Below are 19,836 nucleotides of genomic sequence, written 5' to 3'. Positions count from 1 at the left end.
ACACGTGGTGCGCGCGCCGCCATGGTGCCGGCGGCGGGAAGCGGCGGTGGCGGCGTCACGTGACGCGGGGAGCGCGCCGCCCCCCTCGCTCGCCCCCGCAGCGGGCGGGAGGCAGCGCCGTGCCCGCCCCGCCCTGCCCGGGCGGCGCGGGAAGGAGCAGGGAGCGGAGCGGCGGGAGCTCCATGGTGCAGGTACGGGTCCGGGCGGGCGGCGGCGGCCCCGCGCGTCACGTGCGCTACGCCTCGTGCGCCGTTTGGCGGGGGCGGGGGCATCAGGGCAGGGACCGTATTGGCGGGGGAGCGAGGGCAGTGCAGGGCACGCCCTCTCCCATTGGTTGGGGGGCTTGCGCCGCCCGTCCCCATTGGCTGGTGAGGCGCAGAGGCGCTCGCGACCAGCAGTCCACAGGTGCTGCCCCACCTTGCCACCTGTGTGGTGTGGCGGGGGCCGCTGTGCGCCCATTGGCTGGAAGGCCCGGGACCCCTGCTGCTATTGGCTGGCAGGGAGAAGGGCCTCGCTCCAACTCCCCACGCTGTGTGGGGGGCGCCATGGCGGCCGGCTCTGGGCGGCGGTGGGCCAAGACTGGTGCCGTCGGGGATCTCCTCTGGGGAGGCTGCAGCCCCTGGGGTGACGCCTCCCGGTCCTCTTCCCTTCAGGGCCGGCTGCGGCAGCCCCGCCATGGCCCCGGCGTTCTGCGGGACGCTCCTGGGGCTGGCCCTGTACGCCAGCAGCCTGTGCGCGATGAGTGGGGCCGCGTTCTTGTACCACGACTACTGCGTCATCGGGGCCGGGCCCGCGGGCTTGCAGGCGGCCTATTTCCTCCAGCGAGCCGGCCGGGACTACATCGTCTTTGAGCGGAGCCATGCTCCCGGCAGCTTCTTCGCGCTCTACCCTCGGCACCGCAAACTCATCAGCATCAACAAGCAGTACACGGGCAAGTCCAACAGCGAGTTCAACCTCCGCCACGACTGGAATTCGCTCCTCAGCCACGACCGGCGGCTGCTGTTCCGACGCTACTCTCGAGACTTCTTCCCCAACGCTGACACCATGGTGCGTTACCTGGAGGACTTTGCTTCCCTGCTGAAGCTGCGGGTTCAGTACAACACAGCCATCATCCATGTGACATTGGAGAAGAATGAGCAGGCCTGGAACGGCCATTATTTTCTCCTGACTGACCAGGACAGGAAGAACTACAAGTGCAGGTAATGGGCAAACCTGGGGCTTGACATTAAGCTCAGAGCTTTGCCCTGTTGAGGCATGAGTATCTCTGTGGATGGAGATTTCACAGCCTCTTAGAACCTTAACCACCATCAGGGACGGAAAACATTTTTTAGAGATTGGCAGGCAGATGGGTGGAATAACTGCTCCTGGGAAGGCATTGCCTTTCTCGAGCAGTGTTTTGCTTTGGGCAGCTGAGGAGGTTGCGAGGGCAGACACAAATTGGCTGCCATGGTCATCACTGCAGCGTCTGTCCTTGATAAGTATACTTGAAGGCACTTTTGTTTTATCATTAGATAGTTGCTGTCTGTGGAAAAAGTAACTTAGTTGTACTCACAGCCAACACTGCCTTTATTACAAACCGGATTGAGTCAGAGCAGTGACATCTTGTTCCCGTTTTCCCGCATGGGCTATGGGGTGTGTCCCAGACAAGTGAAGCCCTTGGTTAGCAGAGAGCTGGAACAGGCAGGGGGGAAGCAGAGGAAAGTGGGGAATTTTTTGGGGAGGGGCAAGGACTGTGAGAATAACCCTCAGGGCTGCTGGTCGCTGAATTCCCCTTCCACTCGTCCTATTTACGTGTGTATATCCCGTACCACCACTGAGCTCCATTCCTAAAAACCTCGAAGTTACTCGTGTGAACATACGGAGTATATTTCTCACCTCTCCTGAGAGCCTCAGCTCTATGACAGCAGGTCGTGCTGGCTGTCACTTGCCGGTGTGCTGCTGGCAGGCTCCGAGGGGACAGAAGGCAATCCCGGACACCCACGTACCGCGAGCGAGCTGCTCTCGGGACGCTGTGTAAGCAAGGCTGGGACAGCAGGCAGTGCTGCTTGCCTCAGCCGCCTGGTGCTTCCATCTAAGTCACAAAAACTTCCTCAAGAATCAAGTAAAAGCTCTTATGGAGTGATATAAAAAGATCACTGTAGTTATTTTTGGTGTTAACAATTAGCGATGTTGCTAATGTGTTTTTATGACTGGCAGTTACATTTCAAAATATCAAAACTATTTCCTGTGTGTCTTAAAAATGACTTCTGCTCTGCCAAATGTCAACTCAAATTTTAAATCCAAATCATTTTTATGCAACATGTAATCAACCTGTGATACTGTCAGTGAGTTCATACGAGTAGAAGTTGCATTCATGAACAGGCGAGGGAGATGCATATATACACAGCACCCACACTGACTGTTGCTATATATATAAAACAGTGTTCCTAGTTGTCCTCAGGATAGGGAAGAGAGGAGCAGGTCATTAGTTCTAGCTAGGTAGAGGTTTCTCTTGAAACCATGGCCTGTACAGCTGGTCCAGTGTCACTGTGGGGGTCACATTGCAGCCACCTTCCACAGTGGGAGGAGGGAGGAGGAAGGAATAAGGAGATGGAGCCCCTTTCCTGAAATTCCTGCATTTCCATGTGCTATCCCTGTTCTTGCAGCTCTTTGTTGGTTGCTGCTGGGACGTGGGTTCCCAATGTGGTAAACTTTCCTGGCTCAGAGTATGTTGAGGGTTATGAGACTGTGTCCATCAACCCGGAGGACTTCACTGGCCAAACCGTGTTGATCTTGGGCCGAGGGAACTCGGCCTTCGAGACAGCAGAGAACATCCTGGGTGTCACGAATTTCATCCACATGGTGAGCCGCTCCCGCGTGCGCCTCTCCTGGGCCACCCACTACGTTGGGGATCTGAGGTAAGGAACTGCTCCTGTTCCCAGGCAACGGGCTGGACTGGTGCTGTGGTCATGGGGGCCATAGGGGAAATATGGGGCTTTCCATAGGTTCTTGCTTTAAAGCAATCCAGGTTGCAGTTGCTGAACACAGAGGCTTGGTGAGAGCTTTTTAGGACCTAAAATAGAAACGTGTCCGCTTGGAAACTATAATCTTTAAAATGTACTGGCTCTCAAGTTATTCCCTTGCTTCTAGTTACAGAGGAAAGTTAGGAGGTTGGCTACATCCTGCAAGGACAGCCAGGCTATGTTACCTGTGCTGTTCCTGTGAGCCCTGAGGCTCTGGGGATAACCCTTACACTGAAGAGGAGTTGGGATGCCTGATGAATTATCCCATTTTAGAAGCTAAGACAGAACCTCCTTTCTTTACATTGTTGTATTTTCCATAGAGCAATTAACAATGGCCTGCTGGACACCTACCAGCTGAAATCTCTGGATGGGCTTCTAGAGGGTGACCTGGAAGATCTGGCTATCGTTAAGGACAAAAAGGGAAAGCTGCACATCACACTGCGGTTCTACTTGGAGAACAGGAACATCAGCGCAGGCATCGACTCCATCACCCTCCCTCAGGATGAACTGGACAATTTTGCCACCCGCGCACCTTACGACCGTGTCATCCGCTGCCTGGGCTGGAAGTTTGACTTCTCTATCTATAATAGGTGAGGGAGAACCAGGATCTCCATGAAAAAGGGTATTTAGGCTGAAGGGCCTGAGTAGGGAGGAAAGGGAAGAACAGGTCTTCTCCTGGCAGCATTGCTTGGACCTCCGTGTGCTCTGAGCTGCTTGGTGCTGCACAGTCCTTTGTTTATCCTGCAGGTAAGGCTGTGTCCCAGTGGGAATGTGTGTCACTGCCCTCTGACCAACAGGCTTTAAGGCTGTGCCGATGGGAGCAATGAGACCTGAGTGACACAGAAAAGCTTGTACCTTTAGAACTTAACATCTTGACCTGCCAGATCACATGGACAAGGCTAGCAATGTTTGGGGGCTTTTTTCTGAAATGAGAATGATAAAGGTGCAGATTGCTACAAAAAGGTTTGGTTGAGGAAAAAAAAATTCTCTGAGGATGCAACCTTCATTCCACCTTGGTACATCCTGCAGTTGAAAATGATACTGCTAACTTCACTGTCTTCCAAAATTCATTGTTAGGGGGTCAGCTGAGAATTAGACTTTGTCCAGGGCTATCTTGAGATGAAAACCCTTATCCTCCAAAGATCCTCATTTTAGTAGTAAACTCCACTGAAGGCAGCAGGGGTATGAAGCAGAATCTTGCAGTGGCTGCAAAATAATGTGTATCAGAAACCCTTTTTATTTTTCTACTCCTGTCCTTCCTGATAGTCTGCTCTTCTCTTTTGCATATCAGATCCCTGAGAATGATGCCAGGAAAAGGGAATATTAAGAAGTATCCTCAAATCAAACCCAGCTATGAGTCTAGAGGCACTCGGGGGCTCTTTGTTCTTGGCACTGCTAGCCATTCAGTTGACTTCAGGAAATCTGCTGGGGGCTTCATCCATGGATTCCGGTATACAAGTGAGTACTGGGGTGTACAGAAAGGGCAGAGGTGGAAATCCTCCCTCCCTTCAAAGGAACAATCCATAGCTTACTGCTGGAAAGAGATTGCCCTTAGTCTTGTTCTGGCAATAAAAAGGACAAAACACAGTCAAGCTGCAGCTGCATCATCTGAAGTGGAGGAGAAGTGACTTGGGGTCATATACAAAGTTTTTGGTTGTCTGTCTTTGTTTTGTCTTGTATCTCTCTTGCCCGCTGTCTGTTATTTATGTAACACAATAGATTTCTTCCTGCCAGAGGCTCTGCCTTGTGACAGGCTGTGGGTGAGAGGTCTGTGCTGTGGAGTTAAAACCCAGCAGCTGTGGGCAGTAGAGAGAATTTCCTTCATGTGTGTGTGCCCATCCTTATCATTAAAGGACTGCTGAGAAGTAATGAAATATCCCCAAGGACCCCCCGCCCTCTCCCCCCACCACTTAGCATCACATCAGCTTTCTGAGGGCATCTCCACTGCAGTTACCAGTGATTGGGGTGGGAGATCCTGAGCACTCCTCAGGATCTATTTTATTGCCTCCTGCTGCAGCACAGAGATTGGATTTCTTACAGCATGAGCTTGCCTTGTTAAATAAGCTGTCTTTGTTTCTGTTCATGTCTTAGCTCGGGCAGTCCATCGCCTATTGGAAAACCGTCACCATGGTGTCCCCTGGCCATCCACAGTCTACCCTATTACACAGCTGACCAATTCCATCATCAAGAGGGTAAATGAGGCCTCAGGCCTCTACCAGATGTTCAGTGTCCTGGCTGACATCATACTGCTGAGAGAGTGAGTGAGTGAGTAATTATTCCCAGCACTGCGCTCCATAATTTCATTTCTGTTTCTTTACCACTGCCTCCCATGTTGCCCCCACACCAGCTGTGCTCTTCCTGCCTAAGGATGTTACCATTGCATAGGCAGCCACCCTAAACCTGTACTACTGCTCCAACTGGTGCCCAGCTGTGCACTCTGTTTCTCCCTCTTAAAGGGCTGAAATGGTCCAGACCTTCCCTCTAGGCTCAGAGGTGTAGTACTCTTTTACTGACCCCAGGAAAAAACTTTGTTGAGCAGTGCTACTGTAGAGAGACTCCCATAATCTAGGAAAATAATGGTGTCTTGTAACAGTATCTGCAACCTTTATAAGCTCTGCATCAAGTCCAGCTCAGATTTGTAATGACCAAAGAAAATTACTATCTGATGACTTTTTGGCTTTAGCCTTGACCAGCTGGGAGTGGGTTGGATCCCAGCTGGCTTTCTCTGGTGGAAAATTCCTATGGTGTTTCAATTCACAGGAATGCCACAGAATTTGAATACCTGGAAGAGTACCCTATTGGAGTCCTGGCCGAGCTCGAAATGCAGACAGGAAGAAAGGCTCGCAATGGGCTCTTTGTCATCATTATGGAGTATGGGAGGAATTTCTCTGGGGCTGACAAGGATGTCTTCTACTACAACCGTGCTGTGGGAGAGGCGCAGCATGCCTGGCAGTCCAACTTTTTACATCCTGTTATTTACTATTACAAACACCTCCCAACAGGTAAGCTTTCCTGCTAATTGTGTGACACAACCAAAACAAAGAGGGATAAAGATAAATCAGAGCCAGAGTGGGGGTGGTACCTGAAAGCACTATTCACCCTTCCTGTGAGACACCTCCCACCACTGGATGAGCTGAAAAGGAAGCTGAGAGTTGGCAAGAAAGTTCCATCCATAAGACCAATATAGGGACTGGAGGGTTGTACCAGAGACCTCACATTTGAAAATAGGAACAAACAGGCATACTGGAAATTTCCCCATGCCCAAAAAGAGGAACAGTTCTTCCCTTTGGCTGGCACCCTATGTGAATTTTGCAGAACCTGACAGATGAGGGTGTTGTTGTTTGGCCATCTTGCTGCGAAGAAAAAGCTGCTCTCTGGCATGCCCAAGTCTGAGAGGTCACACAGACAAAGAGGCAGCCAAAGGCAAGGATTTGAAGAGGAGTGTTCTATCCAGCAGCAAGCAGGCTTAGGGCAGACTTCCTTGGGAAATGAGAGTGTTGAAATCTTCATCTCCAGAAACCCAGGGTTAGGGTCCAGCTTGCCTTCTCGGAAATCAGCATGATGGGTAGCAGCATTAAACACAACGTAGCCCATCTGGCAGTCCCTGCCTAGGGGGAACAGGAGTGAAATGACAGGAATGCTACAGACAGGGACAGAGGGCAGCTGTGTGGTGGCAGGGCTGTTGAGGACAGAGCTAGCAGAGGGGATTGCAAATGAAAGTAACGGATTAAAAGGTCAGGACAAAAGCGGAAACAGCTGTCACAGCTGCTTTCCATTCCCCAAGCTCTTTTTAATGCCATTTTGCTTCTAAGAGACTCCCTTAGTGTTCTCTTGGCAGAGCGTGAGATGAGACTCCGTCCCCCGGACTGGCCTCTGCCCCGGCCAAATGCCATCCATCACGTTGTGGAGGACTTCCTGACAGACTGGACAGCCCCGAATGCTCACATCCTGCCACTGAGGCGGTTTTTGGAGAACTGCCTCGGCACCGACCTGCGCAATTTCTTTGCAGGTAATTTGTGCACAGGGTCGAAGTGGCAGGAAGAGGAGGAGCAATGTGAGGAACAAGGGACAGAAGTGATCTCATATGCAAAATAGCTGAGATCTCCCTGTGTGTCTCACCATCAGTCACACCTCCTCAAGGCACTCACCAGATGGTACAAAGTGCTGTTCTGTGTGTATGTTCCCAAAGAGTCCTTGCTCTTGTCACCATTAGAAGAAGACTGGCCCAGGCATGCCAGGACTTAGAGAAAGGCATATAAGGTCGAGTTCAATCCATTTTTTTAGCTGCAGCTTTCCTTTCTTCTTCATTATCTGAACATGTCTTTGTGCCATTGTGTACTAGATCTCATGTACTGGTGATTGGATTGCTTTCCTATGGGAAATGGGAGTGCTGTGATGTGAGAGGTGAAGAGCCTCTGCTGCCTCCCTTCCTGGTCTTAACACTGGTGTGGGACCCTCCTGCAGAAAGCCCATGTGGCACACAGAGGGAAGCCATCTTGTAGCACAAAGAATATGCCAGATGGATGCAAGCTCAAATCCAACTCCTTTTTCTCTCAGTGTGCAGACTGGGGATCCCTCTCTGCATCTCCTGAGCTCTGCAGAAGTACGTCAATTACTGTGCTGCCACCCAGGGAAGGGGAGTGGGTGGGAAACTCCAGCCATCTTCCCTCATCCTTTCTGCCTTTTGTTTTGAACAAGTCCCCGATAGTTTATGGGAGTATTTCCCTACGGGGTATCTCTGCTGACTCTTAACTTTTGATCCTTTCCCCTGCAGAGTCCTGTTTCCTGTTTGCCTTCACCCATCAGAAGCTGCCTCCCTCCTGCCAGCAGGGGTACGTTCGAATGCAGGGGCTGCTGGGGAGCCAGGAGCTCCGGCAGCATGCGGTACAGGCTGGGCTGCTCCAGGATTACACTCACACAGACTTCTCGGGTGCCAGACCCCCTGACAGCCACCATGGGTCACAGGAGCACTTGAGGAGAGATCATGGGATACCACTTCGTCCTCTGCAGCATCTTGTTAATGCCAAGGATGAGCTTTAACCTTTCTTGCTCCACACTGAAATCCATAGGTGCTCTCGTGACAGTACTGTAACAGAGATCCACAGCAGGATTCTGCCCTTTCCAGCATCCCTTTTCCATCCCCATGCCTCCCACTGATCGTGAGTTGCCAAAGACCTGCTCAGATCTTGCTGTTACAAAGAGGACCAACATCCTCTGAAGGACTGAGGGACCAAAACCCAGCGATGCTGAGGTTCCCATGTTGTCCTTGCAGAGTTCAGAGTTGCCTGAAGACAGTGTTGGTGTTTATCTCACTGACCAGTATCTGCAGTGATGTACAGAGGCCACAGAAGTGAGCACAGGAATGCCTGGGAAACTTCACATGTCATGTCCCCCTCAGAGATGGCCTGCTCACAGCCTGTGGCTCTCTGGTCCCTGGATGCCCTACGCTGTGTATACTTGAAGATTTTTTCTGCATTGAATCCTGAAGTGGTACTCCAGGCAAACTTCCTGGTATTTTTCCTGCATTTGAGTTAGGGCAGTTGTGTAGCTTGAGTGGGGAAAGATTATTTTCTTTTAGTTGCTGTATAGGTCAGATAATTTATAATTTCTAGAGAACACTACAAGGGACTCTTTCCTCCACAACAGATGAGTACCTTGCTTGGAATGCCTGGACACAGAGACTTACAGAGTTTGGGTCTGCTGTCCTCATGTTTTTTTTCTCCCACACCAAGCAGCCTAGAAGGTTAGCCCGTCTTTTATAAAGCATGACCAATATTTCTCCTATTTGCACTATGTCCCATCAAGAAAGTTTGATGTTGTTAAAATGCTCTTTCTCTGTTTTATTCCCCTCCAGTCACCTTGAGATTTTAGAGGGACTGACAGGGAGGTTGTCTGCACTTTACTGCTCCCCTTGTCAGCCACATATGCTTGCCTATCACCTCCCTTTGGACTCCTTCCATGGGCCTGGAGTTGCAAAGCAAGAGCAGTTTTGAGCTTGACCTCATGATGTCCCTGTGATTTCTAGGAAATAGAGGAGGGATGAAGGGAACAGGCTTTTATCTCCACACGTTTTCCAACTTTTTAGCTTCTTGAAAAATGCACACTATTGCTTCCAAACTGAGGAGGGCTGTACCTTACATGTACCTAAAGCTCTCCCAATCCTATGAATTCAGCTGCTGTTTCCCTAAAACCTTAGTTCCTTGGAAAGGCAGGGAAGCAGAAGAGGTCAAGGAAGTAACAGGGGAGTTCTTGCTCTCTTTGAGAATGCTGGGCTCTGCAAGCAATGCTGCTGCTGGAAGACAGTGCCTGTTCACATGCAGCTGGAGAGGGTGGCATGGGCCCGCTGGTCTGTGGTCACCCCTGAGTGTAGGGATCCAGGTTGGTCCCGGTGCCTTCCCGTGCGGCGCGTTGTGGAACGGAGTTAATTGCTGTTGGGGGGAATGTAGAGCTGTGCACTGCCAGGAAAGCTAAAAGCAGGTGACGCTCGCAGCCCCTTGCCTAGCCTCAAGCTGAAGAGAGCCGCCCGACGGAGGGACCGGCCGTGGCACCGGGACCGGGATCGCACCACGGCTCGTGCTGCGCTAGCCGCGCCCATTGGAGGGCTCCGCCGCCAATCAGCACCGAGGGTCCGCCCTACGTGACACATCCCACCGTCCCTCCAGGGGCGGGGCGAAGCGGCCTAAAGGACAGGCACGGCAGCCAGTAAGAGTTCCCGGCTCTCCGGGCGACTGCCAATGGGCTGTGAGGGCGGCCGGCCTGTCCGTAGAGTCTTCCGGCGGCGGCGGCCAATCGGCGCAGGCGGGCGGGAGTTCGGTGTGTGCGGATCAGCTCGCTGTGTCCGGTCACCTCCGCACCGCGAAGGTGCGGGCGGGCCGCGGGCCCGGCGGGTGCAGCGGGGCCCTCCCGGTCCTGCCCTCCCGCCCTCGGGCTCGGAGAGCAACGGGGCACCGGCCTCTGGGGCTGTTCTCCCCCACAGGGTTGGGGCCCTGTGCCACCTGTTGGACATGGGCTGACGGAGCCCCGCGGTGTCGGAGCAGGCCTGGCTCTGCCCTGTGGGTGGGGGGGGGGGGGGCTGCCGTGGGGGCAGCAATGCTCCGCAGGGCTGAGCGAAACGGGGAGGCTGTGCCTGAGCTGTCTCCCTGTGAACGGGGAGGAGGCGGGCTCCAGCTGGCAGCCCCGTGCCCGTTGGGCTGGAGCCTCAGAGCGGGGCAGGGCTGGGCAGGGGGCCGGAAGCAATCCCGTCATACCCCATAAGCTTCTCTCCTGGCGTGGGGCTGTCCTGCCGCGGGGGCTGGGATCAGGGCGCTGCTGCAGTGGGACCAGCCGTGGGGTACATCCGCCCCAGCAACCACTCTCCCCACAGATGGCCCAGAGGCTGGCGCTCCAGCGGCTGCTGGCGCTCCCCACGCGGGGGCCCCTGGCATCCCACGGCAGGGCCTTTGGCACCTCAGCCGGCCGCAGGAGCACTTTCAACGTGCAGGATGGCAGCGACTTCCAGGACCGGGTGGTGAACAGCCCCAAGCCCGTTGTGGTGGACTTCCATGCACAGTAAGTTCCACTCGTGGCTCTTGCACCCCTCTCCTCCACCACCCGTGCAGGTGTGTTCCTGTGACTTTCCTGATGTGGTGGCACTCCAGGCTCACCATGGAAGAGCATGCCTGAGGGCTTCCCAAGCTGTGGAGTCCAGTGTTGAAAGATGCTTCTGCTCGTCAGGCTCAATCCATGAAGATTCCCCTCACAGCTACAGCCTGCAGCAGTGTCAAACAGGAGTGCCAGGAAGGCATTCCCCAGGGTGGTACAGCTGCACCTTCCAGGTGCTCAGGTGTCACCCCAGCCCCAGTGTTGCATCATCCTACAAAAGATGCCTCAGGAAAAAGCTGTGATATCTGCCCTATTTGGCTTCAGGGATGCAACGTACTCAGAGAGCTCTGCACTTGCTATGCCTCACCATTGTTATGGTGTATCATTCCATGTTTCTTAAAGCTGCATGGTTTTGAGGCTCTTTATAGCAAATGTTTTTATGTGTTAATAACAGCCATGTGACACCAATGACAGCATTTGTCATCAATAAAAATGCTGTGATCCACCTGCCAGTAAAAATATTCCTAGATGGTATCTGCTCTATTAACAATTATCTTAACTGATTAAGATAATTAACAATATTAACTGATTATCTTTGAGTTTTTCACGTATTTTCATAGTCCTCCAGTCCGCCTCACTGTTACGTGAGCCTGTTACAGCTGATTTGGTGCAAAGAGAACACAAAACAGCCAAAAAACTTCTGCTCTAAATAAACCAACAGAAAACCACAGTGAGCACCAGCTGGGATCATCCAGGGAGGAGAGGACAATTAATTGAAGCCTGAAGCTGGATGCAGAGCTTCCTTAACCTTTGACAGCTCCTTTGTGAGAGAAGTGTTTTTCTAAGCCTTGGTTCAGGAATTGTATTTCCAGGCTGGCTCTTGAGTGGAACAGCAGTGGTGGTAAAGGCACTGGTGTTCCAGCATGCCTTCCATGGCTGCACCTGCCTCTCCTAATGTGCCCTCTCTTTTCCTGCTCCATCAGGTGGTGTGGTCCCTGCAAGATCCTCGGCCCCAGGTTAGAGAAGCTGGTGGCCAAGCAGGAGGGGAAGGTGCTGATGGCCAAGGTGGACATTGATGATCACACAGACCTCGCCATCGAGTACGAGGTAGGAGGTGGAAGAGCACGGACTTTGTTTGGCTGGCAGTGCAGAGGTGCCTCCCTATGGAGAACTGTGCCTGCACAGCAGCAGCACTGGAGGGGAGGGGAAGCCCAGAGCCTAGAGGTTCCTGATCCATTGGGTCACTTGTCAGTAGGTGGATTTTGCTGCTTGGCTCTGCTCCAGCTCTGCTTGTTGTGCCCAGCATCCCCACCTCTGATTCTGCAGGGAGGGCTCTCTAGGCCTTGCATGTGTCTGTGAGTGTAAACACTTCCCTGGCCTCGAGGAGCCTGGAGTACACATGGCATTTTGCTGCCAGCTGGAGTGCTCAGGTGCAGGGCAAGATCGTGAAGTTACAAACCCTACTCTGCCGTGCTACTGAACATGGTTCTTTATGCAGCCAGCCTGTCCTCTCTTTCCCTTCCTTGTTCAGGATCTCGAGCTGGGTCATAAAGTCCCCATCCTTAAGCTGCAGCACAAGGAGACACAGTGAGTTTTGTCTGGACAGGTAGAAGCCAGGTCAGAAAAAATAACAGGAGCACATGTCCCGCTCTTGAAAGGGGAGGACCTTGGTGCTTACACTAGTGTGTGACGTTACTGCTGGGTGTGTTTCCTGTGCTGCCTTTCTCCCAGGAAGAAACAGAATGACTGGAGAAGGCCATGGCTTTAGTTTACATGATTCATTTATTTGTCCCCTCTGACAGTAGTTAGGTAGTTTAAGAAATACAAAAGCCCCTCTGAGGGCCGTGCTTGCCTCTGTTGTCTCTCCTTGCAAACAACCACTCTGCCCATGGAGTTTGGGCATCCTGCTGTTATGTTTTACAGGGGAAAAACATGCCTCATTTTCACTTGGGTATCATGCAGATGGATCTGCTCCCCCTCTGCAGATGAAGTCCTGCTCCCAGGGTGACAACTAGCACAGCAAGCTCCTCAAGCTGCCCTGAAAAGTGTGAACAATCTCCTGAGCAAGCTGTCAATTTATTGAGCCTGGAGAAGATGCCATTCCTGCACCCTGCTGAGCCAGAAGGAGACGGAAGTGGGAGCAGCTTGTTCGCTCCCACTCTTTCCCCAGGGAGACCTTTCTGCCTGTGCTGTGGTGGAGTGCCCACACAGCTGGTGGCCACAGTCATGATTTGCAGTTCCCACAAGCTCAGCATGAGAGCCTCCGGTGCTCTCCAGGGTGGAGGCGTGCTGGCAGATACACCCCAGGCCAAGGAAGATGGCTGCTGGCTCCTGAGTAGGGCTGGCTGCTGCAAGCCCAAAACACTGCATAGCTCAGAGGGTGCTGGTGAGAAGTTGAAGAGGATGAGGTGTTTTTAGTGATGATCTGGAAGTGTGTAAATCCTAATAGATGCAGGGAAAGCTCTGGTAGCAACCATGCTAAGGAGAAGAGAATAGAGATTATTAGCTCAACTCATGTGTTGTTCCAAACCTTCCAGTAGATAGAATGAGCTGAGATTACAAGAGGATAATCTCAAGTGAGTGGAAAACGACAAGCAGGGTGTGTGCATGCAGAGAAAGGTCGATGAAAAGAGGCTGAAAGTCCCAAGTTGTGTAGCTTTGATAATGTGCTGGATGTCCTCTCCCCACGGGTGCTGAGGGAGCACTGCCTGCTGTGTGTGTTTGTGTGCAGGTAGGACTGAGGCTGCAGGAAAGGGTCAGTTTCTAGCAGTTCATTCAGGAATCTTATTTACAAACATGGTGAAGTTTTTGTTTTGCAAGAAGCCCTCCTCCACTTTTGGAGTGATGCATGTGTGTCTTGTCTTGGCCATTATCCCCATGGCTAAAACACTGTCCTTAGACTGTCTGCACATACCATAGCTGCAAACAGGTAGGGGGATGGGAGAATTTTGTGCTCAGATCTTCAAAGTTTGGAGCATCCTTTCCGAGGCAGAAGTTTTGTTCATGGTGCTGAGCATGTGCTTGGTTTTGCTTCATTTTCTGGGAAGTTACCATGTAAGGAGAAATGTAAGGGCTGATGAGAAGGCACCAAGTTGAGATCAAAGAGGGACCAGAGTGTTTGTGAGAGATCAGGAAAACCACAGGTGGTGTTTAGAGGGAATCAGAAAACATTTGTTTTAAAGTCATTCTTTAGGGAATCAGATGTCTGCACGATGAGGAAGTCTTTGTTTGGGGGTTTTTAGTGTCCATGCCACCCCCACAACTCCTTCACTAGCTGCCAGGAAGTCTCACTCCATCCGTGTTTATTCCCTTGCCCACGCACACATGCACCCCCAGCTTGCTGCCTGCTTGCACAATGTCCTCTTCAGCAGCCTCCTTGGTGCAGAGGGAGGCAGTGGGAGGGGGAGGCCCCCTGGAAGAGCTGAGGAATGCTGGCACATTCCTTTATACAAGCCCTTGGCTCTTAGCCATCCCAGCTTAGCACAAAGCACGGATGCATTTCCTGCAACTAGGAATGTCCCCTGTGCCCTTCCCTGTCCGGTTATGCCCAGCACAAAAGTGTTTTCTCTGGGGACTCCCTGTTTTATCAAATACCTTTCATCTCTGGTTGTGGCCTTTCTCCACTGCTCCAGCCAGATCCTGACCTCTCGCCCCAAGAGCAGAAAGGGAGAAGAAATACTTTTGTTTATCTGCAGTCTCTTAAAATTCTTTAGATTCATCTCTTGCCTTAGCCCGTTGCCTCTGTGTGTGGTGACCAGGAAAGGGCAGCCCCTTCTGTGGCCACTGTGGGTGGGCAGCTCAGGAGAGCCACTGGGTACAGAGGTGGTCATTCATCAGTGGAGCTCCATCCTGTTACCTCCTCACTCAGAGGCCTGGGTGAAATACTTCCCCATGCTCTGTTGTTTGGCATCTGAGCTTGTATAAAAGTTTCAGATGGGAGAGAATTCCCTTGGTATGGGTGTTGCCAGGAATAACCTGGATGGGCATGTTTGTTTGTTTATCTGTGGTCAACACTAATCAAAAGCAGACTGATTTTTTTCTATAGAAATGCTCTTCAGGGAGGAGTAAAGTTTGTTTAGGTTCAGTGCAGATGGGACCCAAAAAAAGAAAAAGTGCCCTCAACTTTGCATTCTAGAAATTCCCATGATATTTGCTTCTCAACCAGCAAAACAAAGTACATGCTCCATTAATAGGCTGCCCTTACTGCAGCTGGCAGGAAGGAAGCTGACAAAAACATCATGTTTTCTGAGCAGAGGAAAGTTGCTCTGTGCCCCCACTTCTCATCTGGCTCTGCAGCACCAGCCCCAGACCTTCCACTCTTTCTTTGGATTTGCTCACCTGCACAGAGGGAGAGAGACAGAGGAATCAAGGCCATGTGAAACTCGTGGGTGCGCTGGTCAGCCTGTAGGGCCTGGCAACGTGGTGTTGGCTGCTTCTCAGGAGAGCTTCTAAGAGTTGCCTGTTCCTCACCCCAGCCCTAACAGGAGCCAGCTCTTGTTTTTTTGGATAGGACTGGAGCAACTCTGCTCGATATTAACCCACTGTGCAAACCAGAGGGAGGCTCATTGGAGGTTTGCCTTCTCAGGGACGGAGCAGCTGAGTGCAGTGCATCTTTTCTCTCTCCCAAAATCACAAGGGAACGTATTGGCACCGTCGGCAGTGCTGGGGCCCAAGCCCTCTGGATCTGCTCCCTGCAGTCACTAGGAGGAGCTGAAGATTGTGCATTGAGCAGCCCCGACGCTCCCATCCCTTCAGATGAGACTGCACAAACCCTGAAGGACACTGTGGGGAGCCACGCTGGACTGCCCGGCTGGGACCGGGTGGGAAGGGAAGACAAAATGTCCCTTTCATCTCAGGCTCCCACTGGGAGAAAAGCCAGCCCTCTGATGGGTTTCCAGAGGGATTTACAGATCTTTGTTGGCAGCAGGGCTGGCAGTGCACACGGGAAGGCCCTGCAGGCTGGAGAAGAGTCAGCGAGCAAGATAAGGACCGGATGTGTTTTGGGGGGAAAACTTTGCAGAGATAAGCTGTGGGGTCAGAAATGTGATCAGATCTTCCATTGCTGTAGCTCTCCAAGCTCTGGTTGTTCCTTCTTTCAGTCATGTCCCTGGGGTTTCTGCTGTCACCAGTCAACCAGCAAGTCCGTGGGGAATGTTGTCATTTCCAACACTGTTCTCTTGGATAATTCCCAGCAAACTTTGTTCTGAGCTAAAAAAGCAGCGCCCAGAGCAGCACAGCTGCCTGCTAGCTCTGGTCAGAGGGACTTTTTCACTTCTTACCTAATCATCAGGGATCTGCACTGAATGACCACTGGTTTGTGACCAGTTAAATAACTGAAAACAGAACTGGGGAAAGGAAGAAGGCTTGGAGGGGATTGTCATTGCCATAAAATGAGCAGGAAATCTGCCTGTGCAATGGTGGGGCGGGTTAGGGTTAGAGCTGCAGTCCTGTCTGGAGAAGAACACGGGTCCAGTCTGATGCTGCCCTGGCCATAAAATGTCCAAAGGTCATTATGTCTGAGATGTGTCCTAGGTGTGTTCGTTTATGAGAGGACAAAAGGGAAGGAGGAGAAGAAGCTTTTGTACTGAAGACGGTTTTTGTATTAGTTGTGGTTTTGTCTTTAAACATTTGGGTCTTATTTAAACTCAAAAAGCAGCTCAGCCTTATCTCCAGTAGAGTGGTGTAAGTCAGCGCAGAGAGGGGGAACACGGAGCTCAGCTGGCCTGTTTTGCAAGTGGACATCTTACCCTAGAGCAGTGCATGCTCAGCTCCCTTGTAGCCACTTCCTTAGACTTCATTGGGAGACCAGGTGCAGGTGGCTTCCTGCAGGCTTTGCTCACCTGTCTCCCTGTTTCTCTTGCCCCAGGTGTCAGCAGTGCCAACTGTGCTGGCCATGAAGAACGGAGACGTTGTGGATAAATTTGTGGGCATAAAGGACGAGGATCAGCTGGAGGCATTCCTCAAGAAACTCATTGGAGCCTGAAGTAAAAGGGTGGCTGTACCTCTGCCTCTGGACACATCCATGTTGTGCATTCCTTGCCTGGGAGAGCTGTGGGCAGGTCAATTGCCTGCCCTGTACAACCTGGGGGTTTCTTCTGTTTTGGTGTTTTTAGGAGATGGAAAATGTTGTAACCCTTCCCTCCTTCTCCCCCTTCTCATGAGCAGCAGTAGTTGCAAAGGGCTCTGAGGAGCAGGGCTGCTTATTCTCAAAACGGGGAATGTGGCTGGAATTAGGAGCCTGTGTTTATCAGCCAAGAGCTGACGTGCAGAGCTGCTGCTGAGTTAAGAGGAGGAATGTTTTTGTCTTTGCCTCACATCTGATAGCCCAGAGCAGAGGGCAGCTGCTCCCTGCAAGATGATGGTACATACCTGCCCTGGGTGGGTTCGTTTAAAGCTGAGAATGCCTCTGCCTTGTCTGTGAAACCTGTCTCTTTCTTCGTCTGTCCTTGTGTTGATGGGACAGGTACAACTCCTCCCCAAATCCATGGGCTCCCATCATAATTTAATAAGAGAAAATAGGGAGAAGTATTTTATAGATCTCCTTTTGTATGTTTGCAGCAGTAGAGAACTTTTATCAGTCACTGCTGTCTAGCCAGGAGATTCTCACAAATCTGTCTGTCCAGAGAGGTGAGTATCAGCAGCACAGTTTCTAATGATGAGTTGGGAAAGTGCAGGTTATGACTTGATCCCTACTAAAAGGTAATGTGCTGAAAACAAAATAGGGTATTCCTTCCATGGGGCTTTCAGTGCTGCCTGTAGGACCCCCTTTGTGTGCTGCTGGATCCAGGGGGCCATAGGGAGGACTCACCTCTCATGCACAGATGAACAGCTGCTCACTGCACACAGGGAACCTGAGCTGTGCTCCCTCCCCCTGTGCTTTTCTCACCCCTCCCCTGTCTGTGGAGCCTGAGAGCCTCCCTCTCCCTGTTGTGAATAATTAAATGTGGCCACACGGGTGAGCCCTGCCAGAAGGCAGCCTTTTGACTTCAATTGCCCTGACCTTTGGACTAAGGGTACCAGTTGTGGGCTTCTATCTGAGCAGCCTTCAGCCCTTCTAACCTCCTCCTCCTCCTCACATACACCTGTTTCCTGTCAACCTGGCTTCTGAGTGCTCCCAGCCTCCTCCTGAGCTTGCAGGCAGAGCACAGCACCAGCACTGATGATTACTGTACTGTTTAATTCCAGCTTGCTTATCTAAGCTGCATGAGAACATTGTAAATGCTTAATAACTATGTACAAGCTGCCTTTTTTTTTTTTTTTTTTTTTTTTTTGCCACAGCTTCTGTTTCCTTCAGTCAGTCTTAAATCTGCTTTGGCATTGCTCCATTTTACCTCTGTGGTATATGAGCAGCCAGGTAATTTTTTTTCTGCACCTCTGCAGTAACAATTTATGACTTTTGAAGGAACCAGGGGAGTGGTGATCCAAGTCCTGCTGTAACTGCAGTGCAGCTGGCTGGCATCACTGCTCCCACCTGCTTCTGTTCCCCTGGAGCCAGGGCCACAGCACAAGGTGGTACTGGTCTCTTGAGGTGGGTGCCTCCCAGTGGGGCTGGGCTGACCTCACCGCTGGCACACTACTAGAGGTGATGTCACTTGAATGTAATCTGGTAAAGAACTGTTGGTCAGTTACAATCAATAAAAACTGGCATTTCATTTTATTCCAGAGATCACAGAGGCTGTGCTGCTCCTGACCTCCTCTGGTTTCAGGCTGGGCAATTTCCCCTGCAGTTTCAGTGTTCCTGCTCAGTAAACACTTCTAGTAAAGACTCTCCATTTTCCTGCACAAGCAGGAAAAGTAGGGGAACAGCGTCACATACCCAACAATAATCAACTTTCTTGCCTTACCATGCTACAGAACAGGAAAAAACACAGTGACTTTGCATTGTGTAATTAAGGGGCAGTATAAAATAGTTATTTTATTGCTTCCTTCTAAGGAAAAGCAGAGCTAAAGTGTCACTCAGCTGTTAAAGTGCCAGCACATTTTAGGGTGCATTATGGGGAAGACAGAACTGTTTCTTTGAGATAAATGCTGAAGACCCATGTACTTGATGCCTTGTGGGAATCCTTCAGAACAGTGTAAGAGGTGGACAGTAGGAGGAAGGGTTTGGGGACAGCTCGAGATTCCTCAAGTAGCCTGCAAGGTTTCTACCACAAGACAGGACTCAGAGCAGAAGGATATTTTCTTTGCCAGGTTTTTAATTCAGCTCCCTGTTTGCCAACTGCTGGAGAAGGCTTCAGGGATTCCCACAGCGGTGTTAATAACAGGAGGTACAAGCAGGACGCAGTGCCAGCAGTGTATTTATGTAGTGGTTAAAGAGGGGCTGCACAGCAATTTTCATGGCACCTGAATGTGATGTTGGCCTTTCCCGATTGAAGGGAGCTGAAGCAATGAGTAATTCCTCAGCAGTCCATGTCAGCTGGGAGAATGTTCTCCAGTGAGGATGAAGTTTGTTTTCCCTTTTGGAGTTAAGCACTTTGAATCCTCCTCTGATCTGTCAAGCATTTGCTCTCTCCTACCCAAGCCTGTCTATTTAACAGCAGCTTTCTCAGCTCTTAATGTTCCTCGTTTCTATTTTAAGAGTACATGGCAATAAGTGCCTTCCCAAGGGGAGCAACACTCAGCTAAGCCCACGTCTCTTCCCCATGCATGTTTTGAACCCAATGCCAAGGGTCAGGCACAGTGCCTCTGTCCTCACAGCCTTGTCCAAGGCGCCTGATTCCAGGCAAGTAGAGGTTTTCCATTCATTTCTCTTGGCTTTACACTTTGTATCAAGCCCTAACACAGCTGCTCCTTTCCCCAAGATGTTTGTGCCTGCCTGCTGAACTCCGAGTTCATCTCCAGCTGCTCTGGCTCATAGTGAATATCTGCAAGGAGGGAGGGAGAGCTTTGCCGTCTTCTCTACTAGAGGTGCTATGCCAAGACCAGCTTCAAGGGCTGGTAGAAGATGGAAAACTCAGGTTGCTTGGCCTGCAGCACACAGTGGGCTGTGTATATGTGGTCCTCTGAAGGGGATAGTGTGGGCCAGTTTGTTTCCAGTGAGGTCTGACCTTGGCAGCCTGGCCAGTAAATCCCTTGCTTTATCAACAAATAAGATCCCTCCTGTGCAAAGAGGAAAACAAAGACCAGCTCCATGTCAACAGGGAAATGGCCCCCACTGACACTGCCTTAGGCAGGGCCTTTCACCAGCCCAGCCAGGCTGTTGGCCCGAACAGTTTGTTAAGCACTCTGAGCTTCCCCTCACACACCTCATTTT

General features: G+C 51.4%; 2 protein-coding genes across 2 annotated transcripts; both read left to right on the top strand.

Moving 5' to 3' along the window:
- The first annotated feature begins 19 nt into the window (after positions 1 to 19).
- Positions 20 to 9,001, top strand: FOXRED2 (FAD dependent oxidoreductase domain containing 2). The gene is made up of 9 exons (XM_071422776.1): positions 20 to 191; positions 654 to 1,199; positions 2,646 to 2,897; positions 3,323 to 3,592; positions 4,294 to 4,460; positions 5,094 to 5,259; positions 5,763 to 6,004; positions 6,841 to 7,011; positions 7,777 to 9,001. The coding sequence occupies exons 2-9, from the start codon at positions 676 to 678 to the stop codon at positions 8,040 to 8,042; spliced, it is 2,058 nt and encodes a 685-aa protein (XP_071278877.1). The 5' UTR covers positions 20 to 191; positions 654 to 675; the 3' UTR covers positions 8,043 to 9,001.
- Positions 9,002 to 9,733: 732 nt separating this feature from the next.
- Positions 9,734 to 18,240, top strand: TXN2 (thioredoxin 2). Its single transcript, XM_071422779.1, has 4 exons — positions 9,734 to 9,863; positions 10,366 to 10,550; positions 11,567 to 11,690; positions 16,450 to 18,240. The coding sequence occupies exons 2-4, from the start codon at positions 10,366 to 10,368 to the stop codon at positions 16,564 to 16,566; spliced, it is 426 nt and encodes a 141-aa protein (XP_071278880.1). The 5' UTR covers positions 9,734 to 9,863; the 3' UTR covers positions 16,567 to 18,240.
- Positions 18,241 to 19,836: the final 1,596 nt, after the last annotated feature.

Source organism: Agelaius tricolor, unplaced genomic scaffold (genome assembly GCF_023055355.1).
Source record: "Agelaius tricolor isolate 1412-34295 unplaced genomic scaffold, bAgeTri1.0.p SCAF_3, whole genome shotgun sequence".
Taxonomy (NCBI): domain Eukaryota; kingdom Metazoa; phylum Chordata; class Aves; order Passeriformes; family Icteridae; genus Agelaius; species Agelaius tricolor.
This window is presented reverse-complemented; position numbering and strand designations above follow the sequence as displayed.

Coding starts and splice junctions, on each gene's coding strand:
- FOXRED2 (XM_071422776.1), top strand. CDS start 676: ATGGCCCCGGCGTTCTGCGGGACGCTCCTGGGGCTGGCCCTGTACGCC. Junction 6,005..6,840: donor TTACAAACACCTCCCAACAG/GTAAGCTTTCCT, acceptor TTCTCTTGGCAG/AGCGTGAGATGAGACTCCGT. Junction 7,012..7,776: donor CCTGCGCAATTTCTTTGCAG/GTAATTTGTGCA, acceptor TTTCCCCTGCAG/AGTCCTGTTTCCTGTTTGCC.
- TXN2 (XM_071422779.1), top strand. CDS start 10,366: ATGGCCCAGAGGCTGGCGCTCCAGCGGCTGCTGGCGCTCCCCACGCGG. Junction 10,551..11,566: donor GTGGTGGACTTCCATGCACA/GTAAGTTCCACT, acceptor CTGCTCCATCAG/GTGGTGTGGTCCCTGCAAGA. Junction 11,691..16,449: donor ACCTCGCCATCGAGTACGAG/GTAGGAGGTGGA, acceptor CTCTTGCCCCAG/GTGTCAGCAGTGCCAACTGT.